The sequence below is a fragment of the Pelodiscus sinensis genome, chromosome 18 (assembly GCF_052426305.1).
Source record: "Pelodiscus sinensis isolate ZL-2025 chromosome 18, ASM5242630v1, whole genome shotgun sequence".
Taxonomy (NCBI): domain Eukaryota; kingdom Metazoa; phylum Chordata; order Testudines; family Trionychidae; genus Pelodiscus; species Pelodiscus sinensis.
The window spans coordinates 29602161-29627579 of NC_143069.1; the positions used below are offsets into that span (position 1 = coordinate 29602161).

The window sequence follows — 25419 nt, forward strand, 5'->3', positions numbered from 1 at the left end:
AGACCTGCCTGGACTCATTTCATGTCACTGGACAGGCGCCAGATTGGCTTGGCAGGGGCAGGGCCCAGGAGAGCTTTCCCTAGCACACAGCCCCTCCCTAGGGGACCCTAAACTGGGGCACTGTGCTGCCCATCAGCACCACAAAGCCACCCCTGAGGGGCACAGCTCAGTGCACATTGACCAAGGAGAATGGGGTGGAGGATGGGGAGCCAGAGTTAATGGTCCCATGTATCTCGTCTGTCTACATAAGGCTGCAGAGAGCCTGGGGAAACAACCCAGAAGCAGGGCTTGGGGCTGCCCCAGAGGGCATTAACCCTGGGACCTACTGAGCCAGATAGAAATGGAGTTAGCACTTGGACCCACCCCCCAATTCACAGAGACACACTGTTGACTCTGGAGCCTAATGATGACGGTTGAGGAGGCAGCACCATTATGTCATCTGCTGCTGATCGCTTCAGCAGGTCACAGTTCTCCAAGCAGTCTCAAAGCCCCTCCCCAGACAAATATAGTGAGCTGCAGCTGCTGAGTAAATCCCAGGAGAGGGGCAGGTCCCATGGGGGCTGAGCTGTGGGATCTCGGTTCAACCAGTGTCCCAGAGTAGATGGGACCTGAGGTACATCCCCCTGTCCTGGCCCCCAGGACAGCCCCATCTCTCTGCCCCCCATCCACATTCCCCTCTCTTCATACCCACTACTAGCCCCATTGCTGGGCAGCAGGTACTGCACCCACTGCTCACGGCCTCTTCCTGCTTTTCAGGTGGGTGTGAACTGAATTGGAGTGGCCCCATCATCACTGGAATGATCGCGGGGAGCCCTGGATTCCTCCTTCTCCTCCTCCTCCTGGCCTTCATCTGCTACAGACGCACTCGAGCCAGTGAGTGCCCCAGCGAGCGAAGGGTGAAACCTGCTGCTCTGCAAGGTTAGGAAGACGCAGGGCTTGGATGGGAGACAGGCCAGGAATGCAGGAGGTGGGGCAGGAGGCTCAGGAGGGGCCCTGGCTCTCAATGCTGGCCCCAAAGCCCCCACAAAGGGGCTGCAGTGTGGGGTAGGGGGTCTCCTAATAGTGTGTGGGGATCTGTAAGGGGTACTGTGCTGCAGGGGGCAGGGCTCAGCCAGTCTCTGGGGTACCCAGCTCCGTGGCTGGAGGGGTCATGGCTCCTCGGCACAGCAGCGTGGAGACTCCCATCCCGGCTGCCCTGTGGACTGGCATATCGGGACCCGGGGCCATTCATGGACTATTCTGCTTCATGTCTCTGCAGGGAAGGAACCAGCCGCGAGACAGAGCAGGTGAGACCCCAGTTCTGCCCCCTCCCTCCCAATCTACCTGCCTCAGGACACCTGGGTTCTCTCCCCAGCTCTGGGAGGGGCCTAGTGGTTAGAACAGGAGGCTGGGAGCCAGGACTCCTGGGCTCTGTTACTGACTCCCTCTGTCCCCACAGGGAATCTGAGGCTGAAGACACAGTGTGTAAGTTCGACATGGGGGGTGTCCATAGAGAGCGGAGGGAAGGGGTGTCTCCTGGGGCGGGGGGACATGTTAATGTGGGGCTAATGACCCTGCTCCAACTGGGGACAAGCAGGCCAGTCTGTGAAGGGTTCACTGGGGGGCTGGGCCTAGAGCCTCATCCAGGCCCAGCCCATCACCGGGGGGGCGGGGTGTGTCTCTGTTCCACAGACGTCCTCATGGGCCAGCGGAAGCAGCAGGATGTCCTGGTAAGTGTCCCCCGGCCCAAGTCTCCTGATCTCCCTGCCTTGCCCCCCCCCACCAATGCACCATGGATCCTCCCCCATCTGGGCCTGCACTGGGCTTCCACTAGGGGCTTGTCCACACCAGCCCCCAACCCGGCCTGGGCTCCTACATCCGCACAGACAGACACTGGCACTGGGCTCAGTATTGCAGATCCCCCCCCCTCCCCATGTCAGGGGGAAAGGAGGGGGCTGGAGACACAGAGTCAGAGCCTGGCTCTGCCCTCATAAACTTACCAAGCCCTCCACTCCCCTGTGTCTGAGCTCTGAGCTTTGTGGGGGGGGGCAGATGCTGGGGAGGGGGATTTCCCCGACACACAAAAACACGGTTACTCTGTTCTCTCCCAGCCCCAGGAGCCCGACCCTGATTCTGAGAGACTCACCTATGCTGAGCTGGACTCCCAGGAGCTGCAGATAAAGTGAGGGACCCCAGTCCTTGCCCGTGAACCCGTCTTTTACACCACCATCAGTGCCACTCCCCTGCCCCATAGCCTGAACCTGGGGGAGTCACTGGAGTGACGGGGCAAGGAGCGTAACTCCCATGGAGTGATGCACTCACACTCACCTCCCCCCTCCGCCCCCTCACCTGCCAGAGAATAAGCTGGGCTTGTGTTCTCTGTTGTGTGTAGTGATAGATCTTGTTGTTATAGTAAGTGAGTTAGGTCACTAGGGGTCAGCTCAGCCAGTTTTGGCCAGCTCTGTGTTGTGGGATAAATTGGAAGCTTGCAACTGCTACAGCTCTCTGTGGCTGTGTCTACACTACAGATTTTTTGTGCGAAAAACTCACGGATCGTCCACACCTGAAGTGCATTTTGGCACAAGAGAATCGAAAGATTAGAGGAGTTTTGTGCAATTGGTATTCCTCTTTCCATGAGGAAGAATGCCTTTTTGTGCAAGAGTTCTTGTGCAAAAAGATATGTGGGGACAGGGAACAGGAGGTTTTGTGCAAGAAATGACCTGCAGGAAAAAATAAAAACCAGGGGCTGCATGGTGCTGCAGCCTGTGCACGTGCAACCATGTGCAGCATTGAGTGTGTGGCATGCGAACACAGCAGGCATCCCCTGAACACACCCAGGATCCTTCTACCAGGCTCGGAAAAGGCCACACAGGTCTTGTCCCCGGGGCAGTGAGGGGGGGCACATCCATCTGGAAGCAGACTAGACACAACAGTGGTGGCACGACCCCACACAGGCCAAAGAGTCCCGCACACAGCACACAAGCATGCTTGCACGTGCACCTGTGCTGGGAGAAGTTCGGGGGGGCCAAACTTCTCCCAGCTCCTCTGCCCCCCAGGAGGTGATTCCACTGTGGCAGGACACTTCCCTTGCCTGCCTGTCTGTGGTGTGTTTGTGTGTGTGTGTATGGGGGGAAGTGAGCAGCATGGTCCTCTGGGCACATTGGGGCCCCGTGAGATAGGGTCACACATGGGCTGGCACTTGGGGCATCCCCCTCCTGTGGGCCATGGACTGTTTGGACTGTTGTGGTTGCTGCTCAGAGAGGAGGGCACGGCCTCAGGGAATGTGTGCGCAGGGATGACTGACTGACGGCTTCTCCTGCTTGTGTGGTCTCCACAGCCGGGCCAGTCGGGCCAGAAAGCCAAGCCACAGCACCGCAGCCACCTGCCAGAGTCCGGGGGACCCGCAGACGAGCCAGGGTGCAGGAGGACCTGCTGCGCCAGCACGTCGGTGTCCTCTGGGACACCCAGCAGACCCTGCCGCGCAGGCTCAATGCGGACCTGGAATGGCAGGAGCGTGCATGGACCGAAATGATGACGCGGGGTGACACCATGTGCGGCATCATGTCCTGCATGGGGGAACACCCGCCTGATGGCGCTGTGCCTGCCTTCCACCCTCCTGCCCCCTTCCTATGGCCATTGCCCATCTGCCACCCCACCCTGCTGTGCCTCTCCTCCCTCCCCATGCCTTGCCTCTGCTCTGTCCCATGCCCCCTCCCCAAGTGATGCCTATGGTCCCTCCTCCTGCCCCCTGACAATCCTGACCCCGCTCTAGCTGCCCCTTCTGCGCAGCCTTTTGTGGTCCCCAGAGCAACACAACCCCGATGGGGCCCCTGCTCCCAAGGGGGCACCTCGAGCCGCTCCACTCCTCCTCCCAGTCCTGACCCCCCTCCCAGTTCAGAGTCCCTCCTCCCCCTCCCCATCTTTTCTTACTGTTCGCTAAAAAAAAGACGCCTTTTGTTCTGAAACCAAACAGGTGTCTTTAATGGGAGGTCGGGAAAGGGGCAAAGGGAGGGAGGGAGAGGGGGAAGGGAGAGAGCAACAAGGCAGAGGCCCCTGTGGAGAGTTTTACTGGGGTGCTTGAGAGAACTTCTTCCTCAGGGCATCCCGGTTGTGCACCCCCAGCTAATGGGTGTGGCAGGTGACAGCTGTCCGGGGCTGCTCAGCTGTCTGCAGTGCCCTTGTGGCCAGTGTGTCCCCCCCACCCTGGGGGAAAGGCCTCCCCCTTCCACTCCACAATATTGTAGAGCACATAGCACGCCGCCATCACCTTGGGGTTGTGCTCCCCAACATCCAGACGGGTAAGGAGGCACCAGAAGCATGCCTTGAGGCAGCCAAAGGCACGTTCCACCTGCATCCAGGCTCGGCTGAGGTGGGCATTGTACTGCTCCCTGCTGGGATCGAGGTGGCTGGTATATGGATTCATAAGCCAGAGCCTTAGCGGGTATGCCGCATCCCCCACTATGCACAGTGACATGTTCATGTTGCCCACCACAAAGTCCCAGTGTGGATAAAAAGGTGCCTGCCTCCAGCTTGCGGCATAGGCTAGAGTTTCTAAAGACCCAAGCATCGTATGCCCTGCCCGACCACCCCACAAAAATGTCTGTGAATTGTCCACCAAGCCCTGCAGGGGAATAGAAAAGTAGCCCTTTCGATTTATGTACTGGGCCGCTTGATGGTTTGGTGCTCTGATGGAGATGTGCATCCCGTGAATGTTCCCCACAGTTCAGGAACCCTAGGACAACTACCAGAGTCTAAAGCTGGTTTTTCTCTTTTCTTTTTTCAAGCTCTTTGAGGCAAAAGAGCTTGGGATGCCCCTGGGGGTGAATTCAAGTGTTTGCCCCTATTGCTAGGGGAAAATCACTCGATGGTGGCAGCTACCCTCCTAAAATCTGTGCATTTGTGTATCTGGGGGATGTTTGTGTAACCGGCGCCTGTAGAGGTGAGGTTTTTAATCTCTCTTGCAGGTCCCCACCTTCTGCACTCGGAGTGCCAGAGTGGGGAACAGCCTTGACAGCAACTATGGACACTGTGGATGTCTGGATACACTTATGACATTGGAAATCCACACTGCATGGATTCCACGAGGAGTAACAGTTAATCCGAAATAAGGACTCAGTTCAGATTAACTTTAAACTGCTGTGTGTAGCCATGGGCAGTTCGTTTGGACAAAGAGGCTGTGTCTAGACTGGCAAGTTTTTCCACAAAAGCAGCTGCTTTTGCGGAAAAACTTGCCAACTGTCTACACCGGCCGCTTGAATTTGCATAAGAACACTGACGATCTAATGTAAGATTGTCAGTATTCTTGTGCAAATACTATGCTGCTCCCACTCGGGAAAAAGCCCTCTTGCGCAAATGCTTTTACACAAAAGGGCCAGTGTAGACAGCTAAAAACCGTTTTGCGCAAAAAAGCCCCGATGGCGAAAATGGCGATCGGGGCTTTCTTGTGCAAAACCGCGTCTAGATTGGCACAGACGCTTTTCCACAAAAAGTACTTTTCTGCAAAAGTGTCCGTGCCAATCTAAATGCTCTTTTCCGCAAATGCTTTTAATGGAAAAACTTTTCCATTAAAAGCATTTGCGGAACATCATGCCACTCTAGACATAGCCAGAGGGATTTAAAAATGGCAGCCAGACGGGAACATGCAAATAAAGCCAGGGATATTTAATCCCAGGCTTCATTTGCAACTCCAGTTCCCTGATTTGCCTACCTAGCTCGAATTAATGAGCTAGTGTAGACATACCCTAAGAGAGGAAGTCCTGTGCAGAGCTGACAAGGGAAGGAAGAACCAGGGTCCAGGGACTGCACCTGCCACAGGTCAACGAGGGGTGTGAAGCCCTGGAGAGACCCTAAACACCCTCCCCCGATCCCTCTTATTCACACCCCACTGCGGGCTCTGTCCCTAGCCATTTCTTATTTCTCTATACTAGAAATTTTAGCCCATTTCACATGCCTTGGAGCTCAACACCTCAAAACAGCCCTTTGACTTCCATACACTCAGGCCCAGTCTTAGGGCAAAGTGGTTACCTTAGGCTCTGCACCTTCAGGGCCCCGCACTTCCCAGCCCCTATGACTCTCAGGGCCGGACCGAGCCATTCTGGCACGCCGGGCAGACAGTTTAATTGTGCCCCGGGTTGGGGGAGGGTGCATGCGTGGCCCTGCCTCCGCCCGGCACGTGGGGGAGGATGCACGTAGCTGGCACTGTCAGGACGCACGTACCCGGTCCGGCCCAGCCCAGCTATCGCTGCTGGCCAGCATTGTGGGGGTTAACGCGGCCCCTGCCCAAGCAGCCACTGCAGGGTAGCTGCGGGGAGCTGCTGTAGCCCGTGATCCAGTAGCCGGGCACACGGCGCCTGATGACAGCTATAAGGGGCGCTGTGCGCCCCTTACAGCTTCCATCAGGTGCCCCCCATAGGTTGTGGGTGCCCCCGTTCAGGTGCCATTCCAGCTGGGTCTGACTGGCATCAGGGCACCAGTAGTTGGGAGCTCCAGCTCTGTGTTGGTCCCTGTAACAACAAACTCCAGCAAAAAACAACAAACTCCTCTCTGCCTGCCCCACCCTGTCATGTGCATGTGAATAACGACCAACCACAGGGGAGGGAGGCATGGTGCTTTGTGCGTGACCTGTTTTTCAAACAGAAAGCTCCCATTGGCCCAAAACCAGCCAATGAGAGAGTTCTGGGGGCGGGGTAGTTCTGGGGGATAGTTCTAGGGATGGGGGTCACGAGCTCCCAGTTGTGAAAAAAAAACATCCCGGCAGCCACTTTTCTGCGTGGCGTGTGAGTGGGGTGAAGCAAGCAGGGAGCTGGCATGAGTCCGAGGACTGGATCCAGGCCATGGGCCGTATTTTGCCCAGCTCTGGGCTAAACTAAGGGCAGCAGTGGGCCCCTGAGGTGAGGGTGGGATTACTGGTTGCTGTTCCTTGCAGGGGAGGCACTCTGGGGTAGGCATTGGCACAGGGCACTATGCAGGGGAGGGGCGGTGTGGTGTGACGGACCGGGCCGTGTCTGGGCACAGCTGAGGGCATCCGCTCAGGGCGAATTGCTCAAATCCGGGGCTCCTTACAGCCCCCAGACTGGTGACCTCTCCAAACAGGCCACAAACCAGTCCCACAGAGCGCTTCAGCTGCCTGCCTGAAGCCTCACAAGCAAAACCCCTCTGACACCCCAGCAATATCCGTGCCCCAGATGGCCCCGGGCCTTATACACAGGTGGGGGGTCCTTGCACCCAATCCCACCTACCCCGAACACGTCCTGTCCGGTTCCAAGAAACCAGCCACAGATCCCTGGTCAATTTACCCTCTGGACCTTACCCACAAATCACGCTGGGCCAATCCTTTAGAATCTAAAACTAAAGGTTTATTATCACAGGAAAGAAAAGCATCAGAGTCAGGTTGTTAAAGAATATTACGTTACATGCACCGAATCTCCCAGTCCTCGATGCAGGCTCTAGCAGAGATGTTACAGCTGCTGGTTTAAAAGTTCTTGTTGCACATCCTAGCATCAGGATGGGTTCACAGGTCTTCCGGGCTCTTCGATCCCTGCAATGCTGCCTCTGGGATGAAGTGCTGAGCTGAGAACAAAATGGCATCGACCACATAGCCTCTTTATACCTCCTTCCTGGCCTCTTCTAGTATGTAGCAGGTCACCTGGTCAGAGGCCAATCTCTGTGTTCCCTGCTGGCTGCTCTCAGGTGACAGCCCCCATTCTTTGGGTGTGTCCTTGGCCCATTGAGAGCCATTGTTCCACAGGGCCTCGCTAATTAGCATGTCTACAGGCTCGGCCCTGCCCAATGCTTAACCACATGCAGGGAAATCTTCAGTGTCCATACAAGTACATGCTAATCATTGCACACACAGACATTATACAAACACATGAACAGCGTACATAGGATTATCAGATAAAAAGCTTCTATTCAATACCTCACATGGCCCCCTTCTATACCATTTTTGGGGCCAACACCCCCACCTATGGGTGCATCAGTGATCTGGCTGCTCCCCTCAAGATCCAGCAACGTGACATCAAGATCCAGCAACGTGACATGCGGTCAGGGAGGGATGTGGCTCCTGCTATGTAGGAGACAGAGAGGGCAAATGTCTGGGTGAGACACTGCTGGGGGAAGAGCTGGCAAGAGCTAATTCCCTGGGAGACCAGCTGAAGGTGAGAAAAGGCACCAGGAAGTGCCATTGTGACGTAGTGGGGGTACCTGGTTGGTTTCTATGCTGCTGGCTCTGGGGTAACCCCCACTGGCTGCCGTGGGTACCACGACCCAGCAAAACAGGATGAGTCATTATGCAAAGGTGTCTCTCAACCTGTATGACCAGCCACCCCCCAGGGAGAGAAACAAAGGAAGAGGGAATGCCGGCCCTGGCTGGGAGGCAGGGCTGGAGGAGAGTTAGTTAGTTTCTGTCTGGGAGCATGGAGGAAGTAGCCTCAGCAACAGGCTGGGGGGTTTAGAAGCTGAGACCCCTGCTCCATATCAAGGGGGGCTGAGGCATCCTAGGCCTGCCCTGTAGCCTGATGACATCTGTGCTGTGCTGTATCTTGTAGAAGCAATAAACCACCTCTATTCTACTGGCTGGTGGAGTCAGTTCGTGCCATTTCGGGGGTGCAGGAGACGGGGGACTCCAACGCGTCATCCCACTGGTGTCAGGAGTGGGATGCACTGCACCCCGTAGATGGAGCTTCCAGCGGCGAGCAACAAGGCGCAGTAGAAGCAAGAGCTCTGGAGCAGGCATTCAGGAGACAGATCGAAGCGGTTCCTGGGAATCGTGGGGCGCTGCAACACTAGACTGGTGAGTCTGCACCGAGGGGACCAGCGGGTAGATGGCCTACGCCCGACTCTTGAAGGCAGAGCTGGTGAAGCTGTGCATAGAGAGGGGCTTTCCTGTGCAGAAAGCAACCAAGGCCCAGCTGATTGCCCAGCTGGAAGAGAATGACCAGCCACAGGGCCAGGATCTTGTCACCAGAGGGAGCAGCCAGACCCCTCCTGAGAGTGTCAGGCTCAGAGAGGGGGAGGAGTGCTGGAACCTACCAGAGAGATGAGACCGCTTCCCCCGGGAGGCCTGTAAGCCGTAGCCCATCTAGGGCAGGGGCCAGTCCAGCGGAGCTGCAGCGGCTGGAGATCCAGCTGCGGATCAAGGAATTGGAAGTAAAGGACCGAGAGAGGGACTGCCAGGACCGAGAGAAGGAGAGCCAAGATGGAGAGAGGGACCACCAGGATCGAGAGATGCAGCGACAGCATGAGCTGGCCATGGCAGAGCGGAGAACCGGTGGGGCACCGGCTGCGCCAAGTGCGGATGGGCCCCAGGGTCCTGGGGCTGCCAGGCGCTTGGAGAGGCTCGTGGTGGCCCAACTGAAGGACATGGGTGACATAGACGGGTTCCTCAGCTCCTTTGAGAGGTCCTGTGGACTGCAACGGGTCCCCTCAGCTGACTGGCTGCAGGAGCTCATCCCCGCACTGAACCAAGAGGCGGCCAAAGTGCTCAGTCAGCTGGAGGACCTACAGCCAGGGGATTACAACCGAGTCAAGGAGGCCCTGCTGCACAAGTTCGGGCTGACCCCCGAGATGTACAGGAAGAAGTTCCGGGGGGTACAGAAGGAGCCACAGGAGACCTATGTGGACCTGGCCTCCCACCTGGCGCAATACTGCCGCAAGTGGGTGTCTGGAGTCGGAGCCCAGGCCGCAGAGGAGCTGCTCAAGCTGGTCATGATGGAGCAGTTCTATGAAGCGTGCCCACCCAAACGGAGGCTGTGGCTCAAGGACCGAAGACCAGAGACCCCCCAGGAGGCCGGGAGGCTGGCAGATGAGTTCAGGGAGAGCCGGTCCGGGTGTGAACGGGAGTCCCGGAGAGAAAGGGAATCGCGCAGAGACCGGATCTCGGCTGAGCGACGGAGGGAGTCAACTATGAGGCGAGCCCAAGGAACAGATCGTCTGTGCCCCAGAGAACCAGCCAGGGCCTGGACAAAGACAGCCCAAAGCCTAACTTGCCATCGCTGTGGGCAAAAAGGCCACAAGAGGGCTCAGTGCACCAGGTCCCAGGACCGGGGACTTTCCGGGGTTAACTGGCTGGGGCGGGAGGAAGGGCAGGCTGCCCCAGAGGCAGGGGCTGGCAGGCAAACCTCAGCTCAGAGTGGGAGGAAGGATGCTCAGTGCACCTCCCCTGGGAGGTCTGACCCTCGGGAGGCGGATTTCTCCGTGTACCGGGTGGGGGCAGGGTGGCCCCAGCGAAGCGAATGTCTCATACCCCTGGAGGTGGATGGTAGGAAGGTGACGGGTTTCTGGGACACGAGGGCGGAGGTGACTCTGGCCCGATCCGATATAGTGGCTCCAGAGCGGATACTACCCCACACCCAGCTGACCCTGAAGGGCATAGACGGGTCCCCATTTAAGGTGCCTGTAGCCAGGGTGCATCTGAAATGGGGGGCCAAGGAAGGCCTCAAGGAAGTGGGGGTGCACCCGCACTTGCCCACCGAGGTGCTGATGGGGAATGACCTAGAGGAGTGGCCCCATGAATCCCAGCGGGCTCTAGTCACCACCTGTAGCCAGCGCCAGCGAGGGGCTGGCAACCTGGATCCAGGGAAGGACTCCCGGCAGAGTCCTCAGGGTTCCATCCCAGCAGACACGGGGTCCAGCCAGGCTGGGACTCCAGTCCTAGGCAGAGGTGGGGGACAGGTCCCGATCCCTGCCTCAGCGGCTGAATTCCAGGCTGAGGTGCAGGCAGACCCCTCCTTGCAGAGGCTGAGGGACCAGGCTGGCCTCCGTGCAGCTCAGCCCCTGGGAGGAGGTGGCCAGGAGAGATTCCTGTGGGAGCGGGGATTCCTGTTCCGGGAATGGCTTCCCCCCAGGAAGGTCAGAGCATGGGGGGTCCAGCGGCAGCTGGTCGTCCCCCAAAAGTATCGCCGCAAGCTGCTGTAGTTGGCCCACGACGTCCCCGTGGCGGGCCACCGGGGGATCTGGAGCACCCGGCTGAGGCTGCTCCGACACTTCTACTGGCCGGGGATGTTTGCAGCCGTGCAGTGGTACTGCCGGTCCTGCGACTCCTGCCAGAGGGGCGGGAAGGCCCAAGACAGGAGGAAAGCGGCTTGGGGGTCCCTACCTCATATAGAGGAGCCTCAGAGCTTGCTGAGAGAGTTATGGGAGGGGGAGACCCCCCTGGATGGAGCGTCGGGGGTGGAAGATGTCCTGGCTGTCCAGAGAAGGCTCTCTGGGCTCATGGCCCCGGCCCGAGAGACCCTGGCCAGAGATCAAGGCCAGCGGAAGGGTGGGTGCAACCACAGGGAACAGGCCTATGCCAGTCGCCCTGGAGCGGGGCGGCGAGTGGACAGAGGGAAGCCGATTCATGTGGGGCCTTGCCGCGGCCGGCCCGAGACAAGGGGAGCACCAATGTCCCCAGGGCGGGTTCCCACGTAGAGGACCCGAACTTCCCTAGGTCACGAGCAGAGTGACCCTGCTCAGTTCGCTCTCAGAGGGGGGAGAACTGTGACGTAGTGGGGGTACCTGGTTGGTTTCTATGCTGCTGGCTGGGGTAACCCCCACTGGCTGCCGTTGGTAACACGGCCCAGCAAAACAGGATGGCTATGTCTACACTGGCCCCTTCTTCGGAATAGCCATGCTAATTTAGAACTTTGGAATAGGGAAATGCGCGGGGGATTTAAATATCCCCCGCGGGATTTGAATAAACATGGCCGCCGCTTTTTTTCCGGCTTGGGGAAAAGCCGGAAAAGAGCGTCCAGACTGGCGCGATCCTCCGGAATAAAGCCCTATTCCAGAGGATCTCTTATAAATAGGGCTTTATTCCGGAGGATCGCGCCAGTCTGGACGCTCTTTTCCGGCTTTTCCCCAAGCCAGGAAAAAAGCGGCGGCCATGTTTATTCAAATCCCACGGGGGATATTTAAGTCCCCCGCGCATTTCCCTATTCCAAAGTTCTAAATTAGCATGGCTATTCCGAAGAAGGGGCCAGTGTAGACGTAACCGATGAGTCATTATGCAAAGGGGTCTCTCAACCTGTATGACCAGCCACCCCCCAGGGAGAGAAACAAAGGAAGAGGGAATGCTGCCCTGGCTGGGAGGCAGGGCTGGAGGAGAGTTAGTTAGTTTCTGTCTGGGAGCATGGAGGAAGCAGCCTCAGCAACAGGCTGGGGGGTTTAGAAGCTGAGACCCCTGCTCCATATCAAGGGGGGCTGAGGCATCCTAGGCCTGCCCTGTAGCCTGATGACATCTGTGCTGTGCTGTATCTTGTAGAAGCAATAAACCACCTCTATTCTACTGGCTGGTGGAGTCAGTTCGTGCCATTTCGGGGGTGCAGGAGACGGGGGACCCCAACGCGTCGTCACAGCCATAATTACAGTTTCCCAATCACCCTTAACTCTGCCCTTCATTCCCATGGATTAGGACACTGTCCTTTAAGTGCATGAGCCTGTGTTTATTTAGCCTACATTGGTCACCTGTAAAAGGGAAGGGGAGTTAAATCTTCCTGTCAGTCAAGGACTAAAAGCCAGACCCTGTGGCCTCCCAGCTCTCAGCCTGGTGCAACTTCCCCAAGGCTGCAGGGTACTTTATGGTCGGGGGAGTAGAAACTTGTCACTCCCAGAAACACAGACAAGCAGTGAGCTACATGATGCTTAGCCAGGCTGAGGGGGCCCAGGGTTTCTTGGGTTGTGCAGGGACTTCTGCTTGCTGTGACCACACTCGATTTCGCCAGCAGATTAGAGACAATGCGTGATGGACACAGGAACAGACGAGATGTCATCAGCTTCCTGTAGCTGCAGCCCGCATCTGAGATCCTTATTTGGGGCTCAGGCACTGGGCACTGAGATATTCGTGGCAGCGCTGAGGAGCCCCTCATGGCATCTTATCTCAGCATCCTCTTCCTCAGTGAGTTTTGGAAACAGCCAGGGCATAGGACCATGTGGGGGATCTGACACCAGGGCATGTGCCCATGTTACGCAGGTATCTGGTCACTAAGAACTGTCTCTTCTCCAGGCTGCTGGCTGGCTGGACAGAGCGGGGTGCTGGGCCGTGAGTATCTCTGGGGCTGGGGAAACTCTTGTGTGCGGGATCTTTGGGGAAAGTGGAGCTGAGCCTTGAACACTCACTCAAATATTCAGCTCAACCTCCTTGTATTGACCTGGGGCTGAGATCAGACCCCAGCTTGCAGGGTCCCTGTGGCTGCAAGGAGGTGTCTGTGAGCCCGGGCGCTGTCCCTGGGGCTGGGCGCTAAGGGCCGGTCACAGACACACGGGGAGGGGTTTGTGCCTCCCCAGCTCACTCCTGTCTGTGTGAACCCAGAGCTCCCTGCGCTTGGATCCTCCATCTCTGCCAGCCCCTGCAGGGAGGTCGCTGGGGGGAGCCATCACCATCCGCTGTCAGTGCTGGTGCCGGGTCAGGAGGCAGTTGCTGTAGAAAGGTGGAGTCAAAATCCGGCAGCTGGGGACAGGGGTGAATTCCCCACACAAATCCTTCCAACATCCTCACAGCTCCCCACGGCATCACAGGGTGTCACTAGACCTGCCTGTGCCTTGATTGACCCTGGTATAGACAAGGGCTAATCCCCCTCCCTGCCTCTTGTTCCGGCTCCAGGGCAGGGGCTTTTTCCTCACTGGCTCTGGGCAGCCACCAGCATTTCTCACTCCCAGCCCCTCCCCTACTCTAACCACTAGACCCCTCCCTGCTCCCAGAGCTGGGGATAGAACCCATGCTTCTTGGCTCCTGGGCTGAGGGCCCACTAAGCAGACAGAAGGGCACAGCGGGGGGCTCTGGGTTTAGGGCCCCGGGAAGTTGTGGTCGTAGCTCCCAGAAATCTCCAGGATCTGGCAGAGTTTCCTCTGGCTGGGTTTCCCCCAGGCCCGTCTTTGTGCGGCGAGGGTGGTGCAGTGACTGTGCCGGGGTCTGTCTCACGGCCTGTCCCCTTCCCACTGCAGAGACCAGCTACCCCAAACCCTCCATCTCCCTGCACCCCAGCGGGGGAGGGGAGGGTTACCTTGGGGCAAATGCAACCGTCCTGTGTCAGGGTCGGCACCAGAACGTGAGGTTCCTGCTGTACAAGGACGGGATCCCAAATGTGCTGGGGTGGGAGGAGCCGGCTGGGGTGGTGGCTGAGTTTCCCATCCATTCTGTGAGCCGGAGAGAGGCAGAGAGCTATTGCTGCCGCTACCGCACCAAATCGCACCTGTTCATCTGGTCACAGCTCAGAGACCCCGGGGTGCTGGGGGTAGCACATGAGAGACCCTTGTGGAGTGTCCCCGCTCCCAGCCCCACCCCCAGCCAATTTCCCCATCCCTCAGGGGATCTCTGCACACGGGGTCTGGCTGTGCCCTGAGTCATGGGACTCAGCAGAGGGGGCATCTGACTGGAGATGGAATTACAGCCACTTACAGGGGGGCATCCCCAGCCAGGGGGAAGCAGCAGCCACTGGAGATTTAAGATGAGAGGGGAGCTGCAGAGCAGGGGGCCTTTTTCCAGGGGCTACTCCCCCAGTTGCCCTGCCCTGAGGACACACAGAGGAGTCAGGCTAAGGAGCTGCCCAGCCAGCAACGCCCCGGCCTGTGGCTGCTTCCCATGGTTGGCTGTGACACCCCCTGGGCAGAGGTGGGGGGGAAATATGCAGTGGGGGCTGCACAAGGTGGCTGCTCAGATGCAGCCTGGACACAGTTGCTGTGGGAAGACCCCCTGGGATCCCAGGCAGCTGGAGTGGGGGAAGCTGGAGCCCAGGATGGTATTTTTGGGGGGAGGAGAAAACAGCTTGGGATACAGGGAGTAGCCCACCCCCAGACCCTGGAGTGATGCCGGCGGGAAGGGCTGGCAGAGATTGGAGGGAGGCTGCCCAGTGCAGGGAGGGACCCCAGCAGTTGGCGAGACAGGAGCCTGCCCCAGCAATGAAAGGACCCAGCGAGGGAGAGCTGGTGGGTAGGACCCCAGTGGCAGAGCTGGGCTGTGGAAGGGGGCCAGGCCAAGAGCTGGCAGGGAGAAAGCCCCATGCAGATGTGACAGAGGTAGCAGCGATAGGAGGGGGCAGACAAGCAGAGACAGAGGGACAAGGGGGAAGTTACAGGAAGAGCCGGGCAGCGAAACAAGAAGGAAAATAACAGGAGAGTCTCTGAATGACCTGAGAAATGGCAAACAGCGAGGGAGGCACAGTGAGGATGAAATGGGGCAGACATCAGCTGTGAGCCAAGGGAAATGAACTTCAGGCATAAGGAGGAAATGAGCCAGAGCGACAGTAAAGCAAACGGCTCATACAAAATCCCTGCCCAACACTTTCAGCGTCAGCAATAGGGATTGAGAATCTGTCAGCGCAAAGGGAGTTAGGTCTGGGCAGAAAGCAGTGGAGGGAGATATGCTCCAGCCAGATCCAGCCAGTAGACTAGAGGACACCAAGGGTGTGTCTAGACTACATGCCTCCGTCGACGGAGGCATGTAGATTAGCCAGATCGGCAGAGGGAAATGAAGCCGGGATTAAAATAATCGTGGCTTCATTTAAATTTAAATGGCTGCCCCGCTCTGCCGATCAGCTGTTTGTCGACAGATCGGGGCAGTCTGGATGCGCCGAGCCGACAAAGAAGCCTTTCTTGCCTCGTGAAACCAGGTTTACCTGTGCCGATCAAGAAAGGCTTCTTTGTCGGGGCGGCGCGTCCAGACTGCCCCGATCTGCCGACAAACAGCTGATCGGCAGAGCGGGGCAGCCATTTAAATTTAAATGAAGCCGCGATTATTTTAATCCCGGCTTCATTTCCCTCTGCCGATCTGGCTAATCTACATGCCTCCGTCAACGGAGGCATGTAGTTTAGACGTACCCCAAATGAAGTGAATGGATAGCAGGCTTCAAACTAATAACAGAAAGTTCTTCTTCACAAAGCAAATAGTTAACCTGTGGAACTCCTTGCTGCAGGAGGCTGTGAAGGCTAGAACTAGAACAGAGTTTAAAGAGTAGTTAGATAAAGTCATGGAGGTTGGGTCGATGGAGTGGTATTAGCCAGGGGGTAGGAATGGTGTCCCTGGCCTCTGTTTGTGGAAGGCTGGAGAGGGATGGCACGAGACAAATGGCTTGATTATTGTGTTCAGTCCACCCCCTCCAGGGCACCTGGTGTTGGCCACTGTCGGCAGACAGGATACTGGGCTAGATGGACCTTTGGTCTGACCCAGTACGGACATTATTATATTCTCGTTGCTGGGGCTCCACCGGTAGCACTGAGCCAAGTGCCGAGCTGCACTGCTTTGAGACAGGCCGCGTGCACAGGAGCTGCTGGACAGTGTGTGTGGGGGGGGGGGGGGGGCAGCAAGAGGCAGCAGCAGACCACACCTGCCACAGCAGAAGCGCCTCTTCACAAGCGGGGCCGCCTGGCACGGCCCAGAGAGGTTCCACTGGCGCACGCATGGGAGCTGCCGGCTGGCGGGGTGGCAAAGGTGGTGGCAAAACACGTCTGCCACAGTGGCCATGCCTCCCCGAGCCAGGCTATGTTGGTGCATTCACGGGGGCTGCCAGGAGTGGTAAGAAGCACATGGCAAGACAGCGGCAGAGATGGGCGATGAGAGAGCAAGTGAGTAGCGGAGGTACCTGGCTCTAGTAGAGGGGAAGGGGATTGGGTTGGAGCAGGAGGGCTGGATGGTGCCTGGCTCTGGGGTAAGAGAAGGGCCGTGTCAATAAATATTATATTGGCAGTTTTTGTTTATTTCGTTAAAATTGTGAAGCCAAAACAAAAATGTAGTCAATATAATGGTCTTCTGTTGATACGCGTTTCAGTACTTAAATTCCTGGACTGTCATTGCTCATTAAAAGTGCTGTCATATGGGCAGAAATTGGGTAAATCTTGAATTTTATTAAAATCAGTAGAACTGATTTAAATGGGGTCTGCGTATTGTGTAGTCTTGCCTTAATCTTTGTAGTCATGCCCATCAATATGAAAGAAGCTATTAGCATATATATTTGTATATATACACCAGCATATCATAGAATCATAGAATCATAGAATCATAGAATAATAGGACTGGAAGGGACCTCAAGAGGTCATCGAGTCCAGCCCCCCGCCCTCAAGGCAGGACCAAGCTCCACCTACACCATCCCTGACAGATGTCTATCTAACCTGTTCTTAAATATCTCCAGAGAGGGAGATTCCACCACCTCCCTTGGCAATTTATTCCAATATTTGACCACCCTGACAGTTAGGAATTTTTTCCTAATGTCCAATCTAAACCTCCTTTGCTGCACTTTAAGCCCATTACTCCTTGTCCTGTCCTCAGAAACCAAGAGGAACAAATTTTCTCCTTCCTCCTTGTGACACCCTTTTAGATATTTGAAAACCGCTATCATGTCCCCCCTTAATCTTCTTTTTTCCAAACTAAACAAGCCCAGTTCATGAAGCCTGGCTTCATAGGTCATGTTCTCTAGACCTTTAATCATTCTTGTCGCTCTTCTCTGTACCCTTTCCAATTTCTCCACATCTTTCTTGAAATGTGGCGCCCAGAACTGGACACAGTACTCCAGCTGAGGCCTAACTAGTGCAGAGTAGAGCGGCAGAATGACTTCACGAGTTTTGCTTACAACACACCTGTTGATACAACCTAGAATCATATTTGCTTTTTTGGCAACAGCATCACACTGTTGACTCATATTCAACTTGTGGTCCACTATGACCCCTAGATCCCTTTCCGCCATGCTCCTTCCTAGACAGTCGCTTCCCATCTTGTATGTATGGAACTAATTGTTCCTTCCTAAGTGGAGCACTTTGCATTTCTCTTTATTAAACCTCATCCTGTTTACCTCTGACCATTTCTCTAACTTGCTAAGGTCATTTTGAATTATGTCCCTATCCTCCAAAGAAGTCGCAACCCCACCCAGTTTGGTATCATCTGCAAACTTAATAAGCGTACTCTCTATCCCAATATCTACATCATTGATGAAGATATTGAACAGTACGGGTCCCAAAACAGACCCTTGCGGAACTCCACTTGTTATCCCTTTCCAGCAGGATTTAGAACCGTTAACAACAACTCTCTGACTACGGTTATCCAGCCAATTATGCACCCACCTTATCGTGGCCCTATCTAAGTTATATTTGCCTAGTTTATCAATAAGAATATCATGCGAGACCGTATCAAATGCCTTACTAAAGTCTAGGTATATGACATCCACTGCTTCTCCCTTATCCACAAGGCTCGTTATCTTATCAAAGAAAGCTATCAGATTAGTTTGGCATGACTTGTTCTTCATAAACCCATGCTGGCTATTCCCTATCACTGTGTTACCTTCCAAGTGTTTGCATAGGATTTCCTTAATTACCTGCTCCATTATCTTCCCTGGGACAGACGTTAAACTGACCGGTCTATAGTTTCTGGGTTGTTCTTATTCCCCTTTTTATAGATGGGCACAATATTTGCCCTTTTCCAGTCTTCTGGAATCTCCCCTGTCTGCCATGATTTGCATATATATGCAGCCGCGCTTAAGTTGTGGCCCTCAGCATGTGCTGTGGGTATCATTGTGGCCCCCGGGGCTTCCAAAGTTGAGTAGCCCTGGTCTAGAGAATATGATCTACAAAGGAAGACTGAAAGAGTTGGGCTTGTTCAGTTTTGAAAGGAGAAGATCGAGGTATGTCTACATTTGCACCCTCTTTCGAGGGAGGGATGCAAATGTAGATATTCAAAATTGTAAATTAAGCTGGGATTTAAATATCCTGTGCTTCATTTCCATATTTGCGGACAGGCGCTATTTTGCAATAGCACTATTTCGCCAAAAAAAAAAAAAAAAAAACCCCACCACGGGGTTACAGGCAGTCCCCGGGTTACGTACAAGATAGGGACTGTAGGTTTGTTCTTAAGTTGAATCTGTATGTAAGTCGGAACTGGCGTCAGCCGCTGCTGAAACTGATCAGTTTCAACCACGGCTGAATCTGGACGCCAGTTCTGACTTACTGTCAAGGGGTACGCCCCCGTCCAGGGGCTCGGCCCCTTCCGACCGGGCCTCTACAGTACCCCAGAGTCCCTAGGCCAAGGTCCCAGCCCTTCTATTAGGGTATGTACGGTAGCAAAAGTCTCAACAACAAAAGTCCCAGCCCTTCTATCAGGGCATGTACGATAGCAAAGTCTCAACACAAAAGTCCCGGCCCTTCTATCAGGGCATATACGGTAGCAGAGTCTCAACACGAAATTCCCGGCCAAGGTCCCGGCCCTTCTATCAGGGCATATACGGTAGCAAAGGCGTAGTCGCTCAGTACCTGTCGGGGTTGAGGGCGCGCTCCTGCCACTCTGGGCCGGCGGTTGCTTTCTCCGTGTCCCGGTTCAGCGCGGGCGACGACTCTGGACCCAGCGGCTGCAAGAACACTGGTCCGGCCTGGTCTCCTCCTTCTCCCTGGGGCCTCCCTGCCTGCTGGGCTCCTCCTGCCTTTATACCCGGCCGCTGTTGGGAGCATGCCCGGCAGGGTCGGAGGGGCGGGGCCTTCTCTGCCAGCTGGGCCTGGGCTATCTCCTGCTCGTTAGTGCGGGGCCTGTCCGCCCCGTCACACTTACATACAGATTCAACTTAAGAAACCCAGGCGTCCCCAAGTCAGCTGCTGCTGAAACTGATCAGCGGCTGATTCCAGGAAGCCGGGGGCAGAGCAACTCTGCCTGGGGCTTCTTGTAGTCAGCGCTGGTCAGTTTCAGCAGGCTGACTTGGGGACGCCTGGGGCAGAGCAGCTGGGGTGCTGCTGGGTTGGTCCTGTAGCGCGGCTCCTCGGTGCTACTGGAGCAACCCAGCAGCACCCCATCTGCTCTGCCCCAGGCGTCCTGATTCAGCCGCTGCTGAAACTGACCAGAAGTGGCTGAATCAGGAAGCCTGGGGCAGAGCAGCTGGGGTGCTGCCGGGTTGGTCCGGAGCGGCGCTGTGGGACCAACCCGGCAGCCCCCAGCTGCTCTACCCCAGGGGTAGGCAAGAAAAGCCTGGTCTGCTGGGGCAGGGGGGCACTAGCTGCACCCCTCCCCCCCCCCAGCAGACCAGGGAGACAGGGGTGGTGGGACCGCCCAAGTCCTCCACGGCTTTGCTCCGTCTCCCTGGTCTGCTGACCTGGGAGACGCGGGGCAAAGCCGCAGAGCACGCGGGCAGCGGAACAGTCCAGGCACGCTGTGGCTGTCCCACTGCTGGTGTGCTCCGAGGCTTTGCTCCCCGTCTCCCTGCAGACCAGGGAGACGGGGAGCAGTTTTTCTCACCCCGGAGGACAGGGGCGGCGGACCGCGGCGCATCTGGGCGTCCCGCCACTCCCGTCCTCTGGGGCGAGAAAAGCCCCGTTCGTAACTGCGGATCCGACATAAGTCGGATCCGCGTAACTCGGGGACTGCCTGTATTTTGAAGGAAAACCATTCCCTCGAAATAACCCTTAAACCTTATTTTTTGAGGAGTAAAGGTTATGTTGAGGGAAGGGCTTTCCCTCGAAATAACCCGTTTTTTCCCCCCGCAAAATAGCGCTATTGCAAAATAATGCCCATCGACAAATATCCAAATGATATTTTGGCCACTACTAGGACATCAGTGCTTTTTCCTGAAGTCCTCTTCTTTCAGGGGTGGAGGGAGAGGGGGGAACCTTTTCCCCATCCACACATCCCTTTTTCTGAAAGAGCTCTTTTGGAAAAAGGCTTTTTCCTCATAGAAAGAGGTTTACTGCTGTCTGAAAACCCCGTGTTCTTTTGACTTTCTGTTGAAAGAACGCAACTGCCGTGTGGATGTAAGTGTAGTTTTTCTGGAAAAATCATTGTTTTCCCAGAAAATCTATGCAATATAGACATACCCTGATTGACAATATTTTTTCCTATTTTATTCCTTCTCTTTCCCTTCTATCCCCTCTCTTTCTCTGCTATTTATTTGTATCCTGGAACTCTTAACTCCATTCATCTGAAGAAATGAGTTGTGCACACAAAAGCTCATGTACCATCTACATTTTTTGCTAGTTTCTAAGATGCTTCAGGATCCTTCTTCTTCTTTTTTTATTTTCTCATAGCTCATGTTTTCTAGACCTTTAATCGTTTTCGTTGCTCTTCTCTAGACCTTCTCCAATTTCTCCACATCCTTCTTGAAATGTGGTGCCCAGAACTGGACACAATATTTCAGCTGAGGCCTAATCAGTGCAGAGCAGAGTGGAAGAATGACTTCTCATGTCTTGCTCACAACACTCTTATTAATGTAGCCCGGAATCATGTTTGCCTTTTTTGCAACAGCATCACACTGTTGACTCATATTTAGCTTGTGGTCTACTATGACCACTAGATTCCTTTCTGCAGTTCTCCTTCCTAGACAGTCACTTCCCATTGTGTGTGGGTGAAATGGGTTGTTCTTTCCTAAGTGGAGTACTTTGCATTTGTCCTTGTTAAACTTCTTCCTGTATACTTCATACCAATTCTCTAACTTATCCAGATCATTTTGAATGATCACCCTCTCCTCCAAAACACTTGCCACCCCTCCCAGCTTGGTATCATCTGCAAACTTAATAAGCGTACTCTCTAGGCCATCATCTAAATTATTGACAAAGATATTGAAGAGAACTGGTCCCAAAACAGACCCCTGCGGAACTCCACTTGTTATGACCTTCCAGCATGAATGTGAACCATTAATAACTACTCTCCGAGAATGGTTATCCAGCAGTTATGCACCCATCTTATAGTAGCCCCCTCTGGGTTGTATTTCGCTAGTTTAATGATAAGAAGATCATGCAAGATCATCTCAAATGCCTTACTAAAGTCTAGGTATGCTACATCCACCTCTATTCCCTTATCCACAAGACTTGTTATCCTATCAAAGAAAGCTATCAGGTTGGTTTGACATGATTCGTCACCTTTCACCCTATTATCTTCCAGATAGTTGCAGATGAATTTCTTAATTATTTGCTCCATTAGCTTCCCTGGTCTGTAGCTTCCTGGGTTGTTGTTCTTTCCCTTTTTATAGATCAGTCCTATTTTTGCCCTTTTCCAGTCTCTGGAATCTCTCATGACATCCATTACATTTCAAAGATGATAGCTAAAGGCTCAGATACAGGCTCAGATGATAGCTAAAGGCTCAGATAAAGCCTCCTCCATCAGCAACTTGAGTATTCTAGGATGCATTTCATCAGACCTGGTGACCTGAAGACATCTCACTTCTCTCAGCCATTTTTAACTTGTTCCTGGTGAAGGTTTGTAGCAGAGATGGAATAAATAAACTGCGATTTTAAAAATTTTGGGATACACCCTTTGTTAGGATGGTTCCTCAGTCCTTCCAGGCCCAGTTCATAGCAAAGCTACTTCTGCAGTGATGAGCAGAAGTCACCTGTCACTGTCCCTTTTGGGCAAGCAGCCATGGCGACCTGCTGCTCTGCCGATTCACAGCAACATTCCTTGGATGTGCGTTGGCACCACTGAAGTGCGAATCACTTGTCTGGCCACCCTTCAGCGACAGGTGGGCGAGGCCTGTTGAAATCTCTCAAGTGCAAATACTTGGAACATCCGCGCCGAGCCGACATCTGTCACTTCCCATGCACAAATCCTACAGGCATTTGAATGGTGTAAACAGACTCAGCAAAGCACCAGCTTTCCAGAGACTCCTCCCTGGGCCCACGCTCTGAGTGGTGCAGGCAGCAGGGATCAGCCCCCTGCGCTCCCCAGCAGCGTGGGGGAAGGAAAGCAGCATGATGCAGCCACAGCCCAGTTTGCTCCCCCAGCTGCTGGCCGCATTCCCCTGCTTCCCACTGGTGTAGTGGGTGGTCTGGCCTTGCTCCAAGCAATGCAGCCGGCAGCTGGGGGAGTGGGATAGGGCAAGGTCACTCCGCTTCCCTCCCTGCCTCTCCGAGGAAGTGGGGGGGGGGAGGCACCAGAACCTGACTCGTCCCTGAGCTGCCTCCAATACACAGACCTGGGAGGCTATGTGCCCCCTTGTCCTTGGACAGCCGGGCAGGGTGGTTACTGCACCCCAGTTTCAGTGCCCATGTGGCTCTGACAGAGGATGCTGGCCTGGGGGCAGGGCCACAGGAGGCTGTTTGGGGAGGCAGAGCCTCCCCCTCCCTGCCATACCCAGTGCCCTGGCAGAACCCAGAGAACTCACCACGGCAGCACAGAGCGGTGGGGTCTGGCCTAGGGCCTGCTCCCTGCCCGCCCCCGCCCCTGCTACTCCGGCCATGTCAGCTGATGCCGATGAAATGGGTTTTATTCAGCCAGTGGCAGACACTAGTCGGCAACAGTTCAGTGTGTGACCCAGCACGGGAGCTCCTGCTCACCCCGCTGTCGTGGACCCTGCTCTTTCTGGGCTCCTGCTTCAGTGGGAGCCCTTCTCGGGCGTTCAGCCACAGGCTCTTCCGCTGCCTGGGACGCACCTCTCTGAGCCCCCAGCCCCCCCATGAACCCCCTCAGGGAGTCCTCAGCCCGGCAGCCCCCTCCTTCCAGCTGATCATCCTGTATCACCAGCCCCACCAGCTCCTCCCCTTGTCTTCAGTGCCGGGTGAGCTGGTCACCTGGGCCTCCTCGCCTCTGTCAGGTCTCCAGGCTCCTCTCTCCTTAACCCTTTGTCCCTCCACCCGCCAGCTGCTGAGCTGGGAGGGGCCTTCTGGGTCACCAGTTGCTGTGGTCACCCATATCCAGCCCCTTGTCCCAGGAACTGGATGCTGGGCGAGGTCACCCCTGATCCTGAGCAACAACAAACCCTCCCTCACCGCCTGGCTACACACGCAGCCCCCTGTGAAACAGAGACCCACACAAATCTGATACAGATCTCTAGGAAATCCCCCACTTCACCACCGGGGTCCAGTCTGGGATTGGGGGGAAAAGCATCCAGGGGACTCTCCCTTCAGCCCCGATATCTGCCCTATACCTGGGGCCAGGCTGCGGGGGCAGAGCACAGGGACATGCCAGGATCTGTGTCCCCTTGCCTGTCTCCGACTCCTCCTGCCTCCAGATCCCAGCTACCCCAAGCCCAACATCTCCCTGCGCCCCAGTGAGGGGGTCACCCTGGGGGGAGCTGTGACCCTCCAGTGCCGGTGTGGGTCTGGGGGAGGGAGGGTCCTGCTGAGGAAAGCTGGAGACCTGCTCTGCGCAGCGCGCGATGGATCCCACCGGGGACGTGGCTGAATTTCGCATCCACAACTTGAGCCAGAGAGATGCAGGGAACTACAGCTGCCAGTGTGGCGCCCTGTGGACCTGAATGTCTGGTCAGAGCCCAGCGACCCCGTGGGGCTGGTGGTGGCACGTGAGGGGCCTGGCTCGGCGTCCCCGCTCCCAGCCCTACTTCCGGATGGACCCTCAGGACACTCAGAGCCAGGCTCTGGGTCCCGTAAAGGGGATGCCTGGCTGGGTAGTGGGGATGGAATCACAGGGGGAGAACAGCTGGTGCTGGGTTCACAGCCAAGGCAAGGGGTCTCTGCCCCCAGGGAGCTGCAGAGCAGGGGCCTTTACCAGGAGGAGGATCCCCCAGCTGATCCGAGCTGCAGACACACAGAGCAGTCAGGACCCAGGGACCGCCCGGCTGGCACCGCCCCAGCACCAAATTCACTCCCCACCCGCCTGGACACTTGAAGCCGTAACTAAAACCAGGTCATGGGTGAGTGGCCCAGTCACTGAGTCACCGTTTCAGCCCCTTCCCTCCTCCCCCGAGGCCGGGTGCTCGGTTCTGTTCCTCCCCGACCCCAGCGGATGTTTGTTTGAATCCCACAAAGGGAACCGGCCCAGCTGGGCCCCAGGATCCCCCCCCCCACGACGGGGCTGTCACAGGTCATAGGTCGTGCCCACGCTCAGCGCGTCCATCCCTGGGCAGGACCACCCACTCCAGTGGGGCAGCCCTTTCTCGGGGAGTCCACTCCAGTGCCGTGACCCTCTCTTGGGGTGTCTACTCTCACCTGGGGGGTCCGCCCCTCCGCCTCCGGGACGGTGCCTCTCAGGGCCTTCAGCCCCTGCCTCTGCCGTGAGCCCCCTCTGGGGGGGGGGGCGTCTACTCCCTTTGCACCCCTGGGGCCTCCACTCCCTGAAGGAACGGTGCCACCCTGCTCTCCAGACCAGAGCAACTATCAGCCAGCACCAAACAGGAGGGTTTATTGAGCTTTGAATACAGCAAAGGATCCCTCAGGCCAGTCGGCCTGAGCCCTCAGCCCGCACGTCAGCCTCCCCCTGCAGCCAGCCAAGCTCTCCCTGCTCTGCTCTCAGTCCCCAAAAACAACCCCCAGTCTCCCAGCAGAGCCTCCAATATTCCCAGCAACATCCCCTCCCCCGTCCATTGTCTTCTCCCCAGGTAACAGGGTCACCTGGCCCCTCTCTTCTCTGCCCCCTCTCCTCCGTCCAATGTTCTCCCCTTGCTGGGATCAGCTGAGTCGGTGGGGTCTCCCCTCTGCATCCAATTGTTTGTCTTGTGGCCAGAACCAGCCCTGTCCTCTGAGCAAGGCCAGGGTCACCAGGGTACCAGACACCGCAGCTGCAGTTCTGGGCTCTTCTCTGAAACAACAAACTCTCCACCATTGTCAAATTAA

The 25419-nt window shown here is 56.0% G+C and overlaps 2 protein-coding genes and 1 long non-coding RNA gene across 3 annotated transcripts in view; 2 read left to right on the forward strand and 1 right to left on the reverse strand.

The window, feature by feature from the left end:
* The window catches only part of LOC142823797 (immunoglobulin superfamily member 1-like), a 57224-nt gene extending 42913 nt beyond the window's left edge, over positions 1-14311 (forward strand). Inside the window, exon 7 of the mRNA XM_089770377.1 lies at positions 13900-14311. Within this exon, the coding sequence (XP_089626503.1) occupies positions 13900-14297 (398 nt within the window). The 3' untranslated portion in view covers positions 14298-14311. The remainder of the gene's footprint in view (positions 1-13899) is intronic.
* Positions 1-25419, reverse strand: part of LOC142823756 (alpha-1B-glycoprotein-like) — a 415238-nt gene that overhangs the window by 368011 nt on the left and 21808 nt on the right. The window lies entirely within an intron of this gene.
* LOC142823798 (uncharacterized) lies at positions 1528-3920 on the forward strand. The gene is made up of 3 exons (XR_012898904.2): positions 1528-1709; positions 2091-2161; positions 3317-3920. It is a non-coding gene; the product is annotated as an uncharacterized LOC142823798 (long non-coding RNA).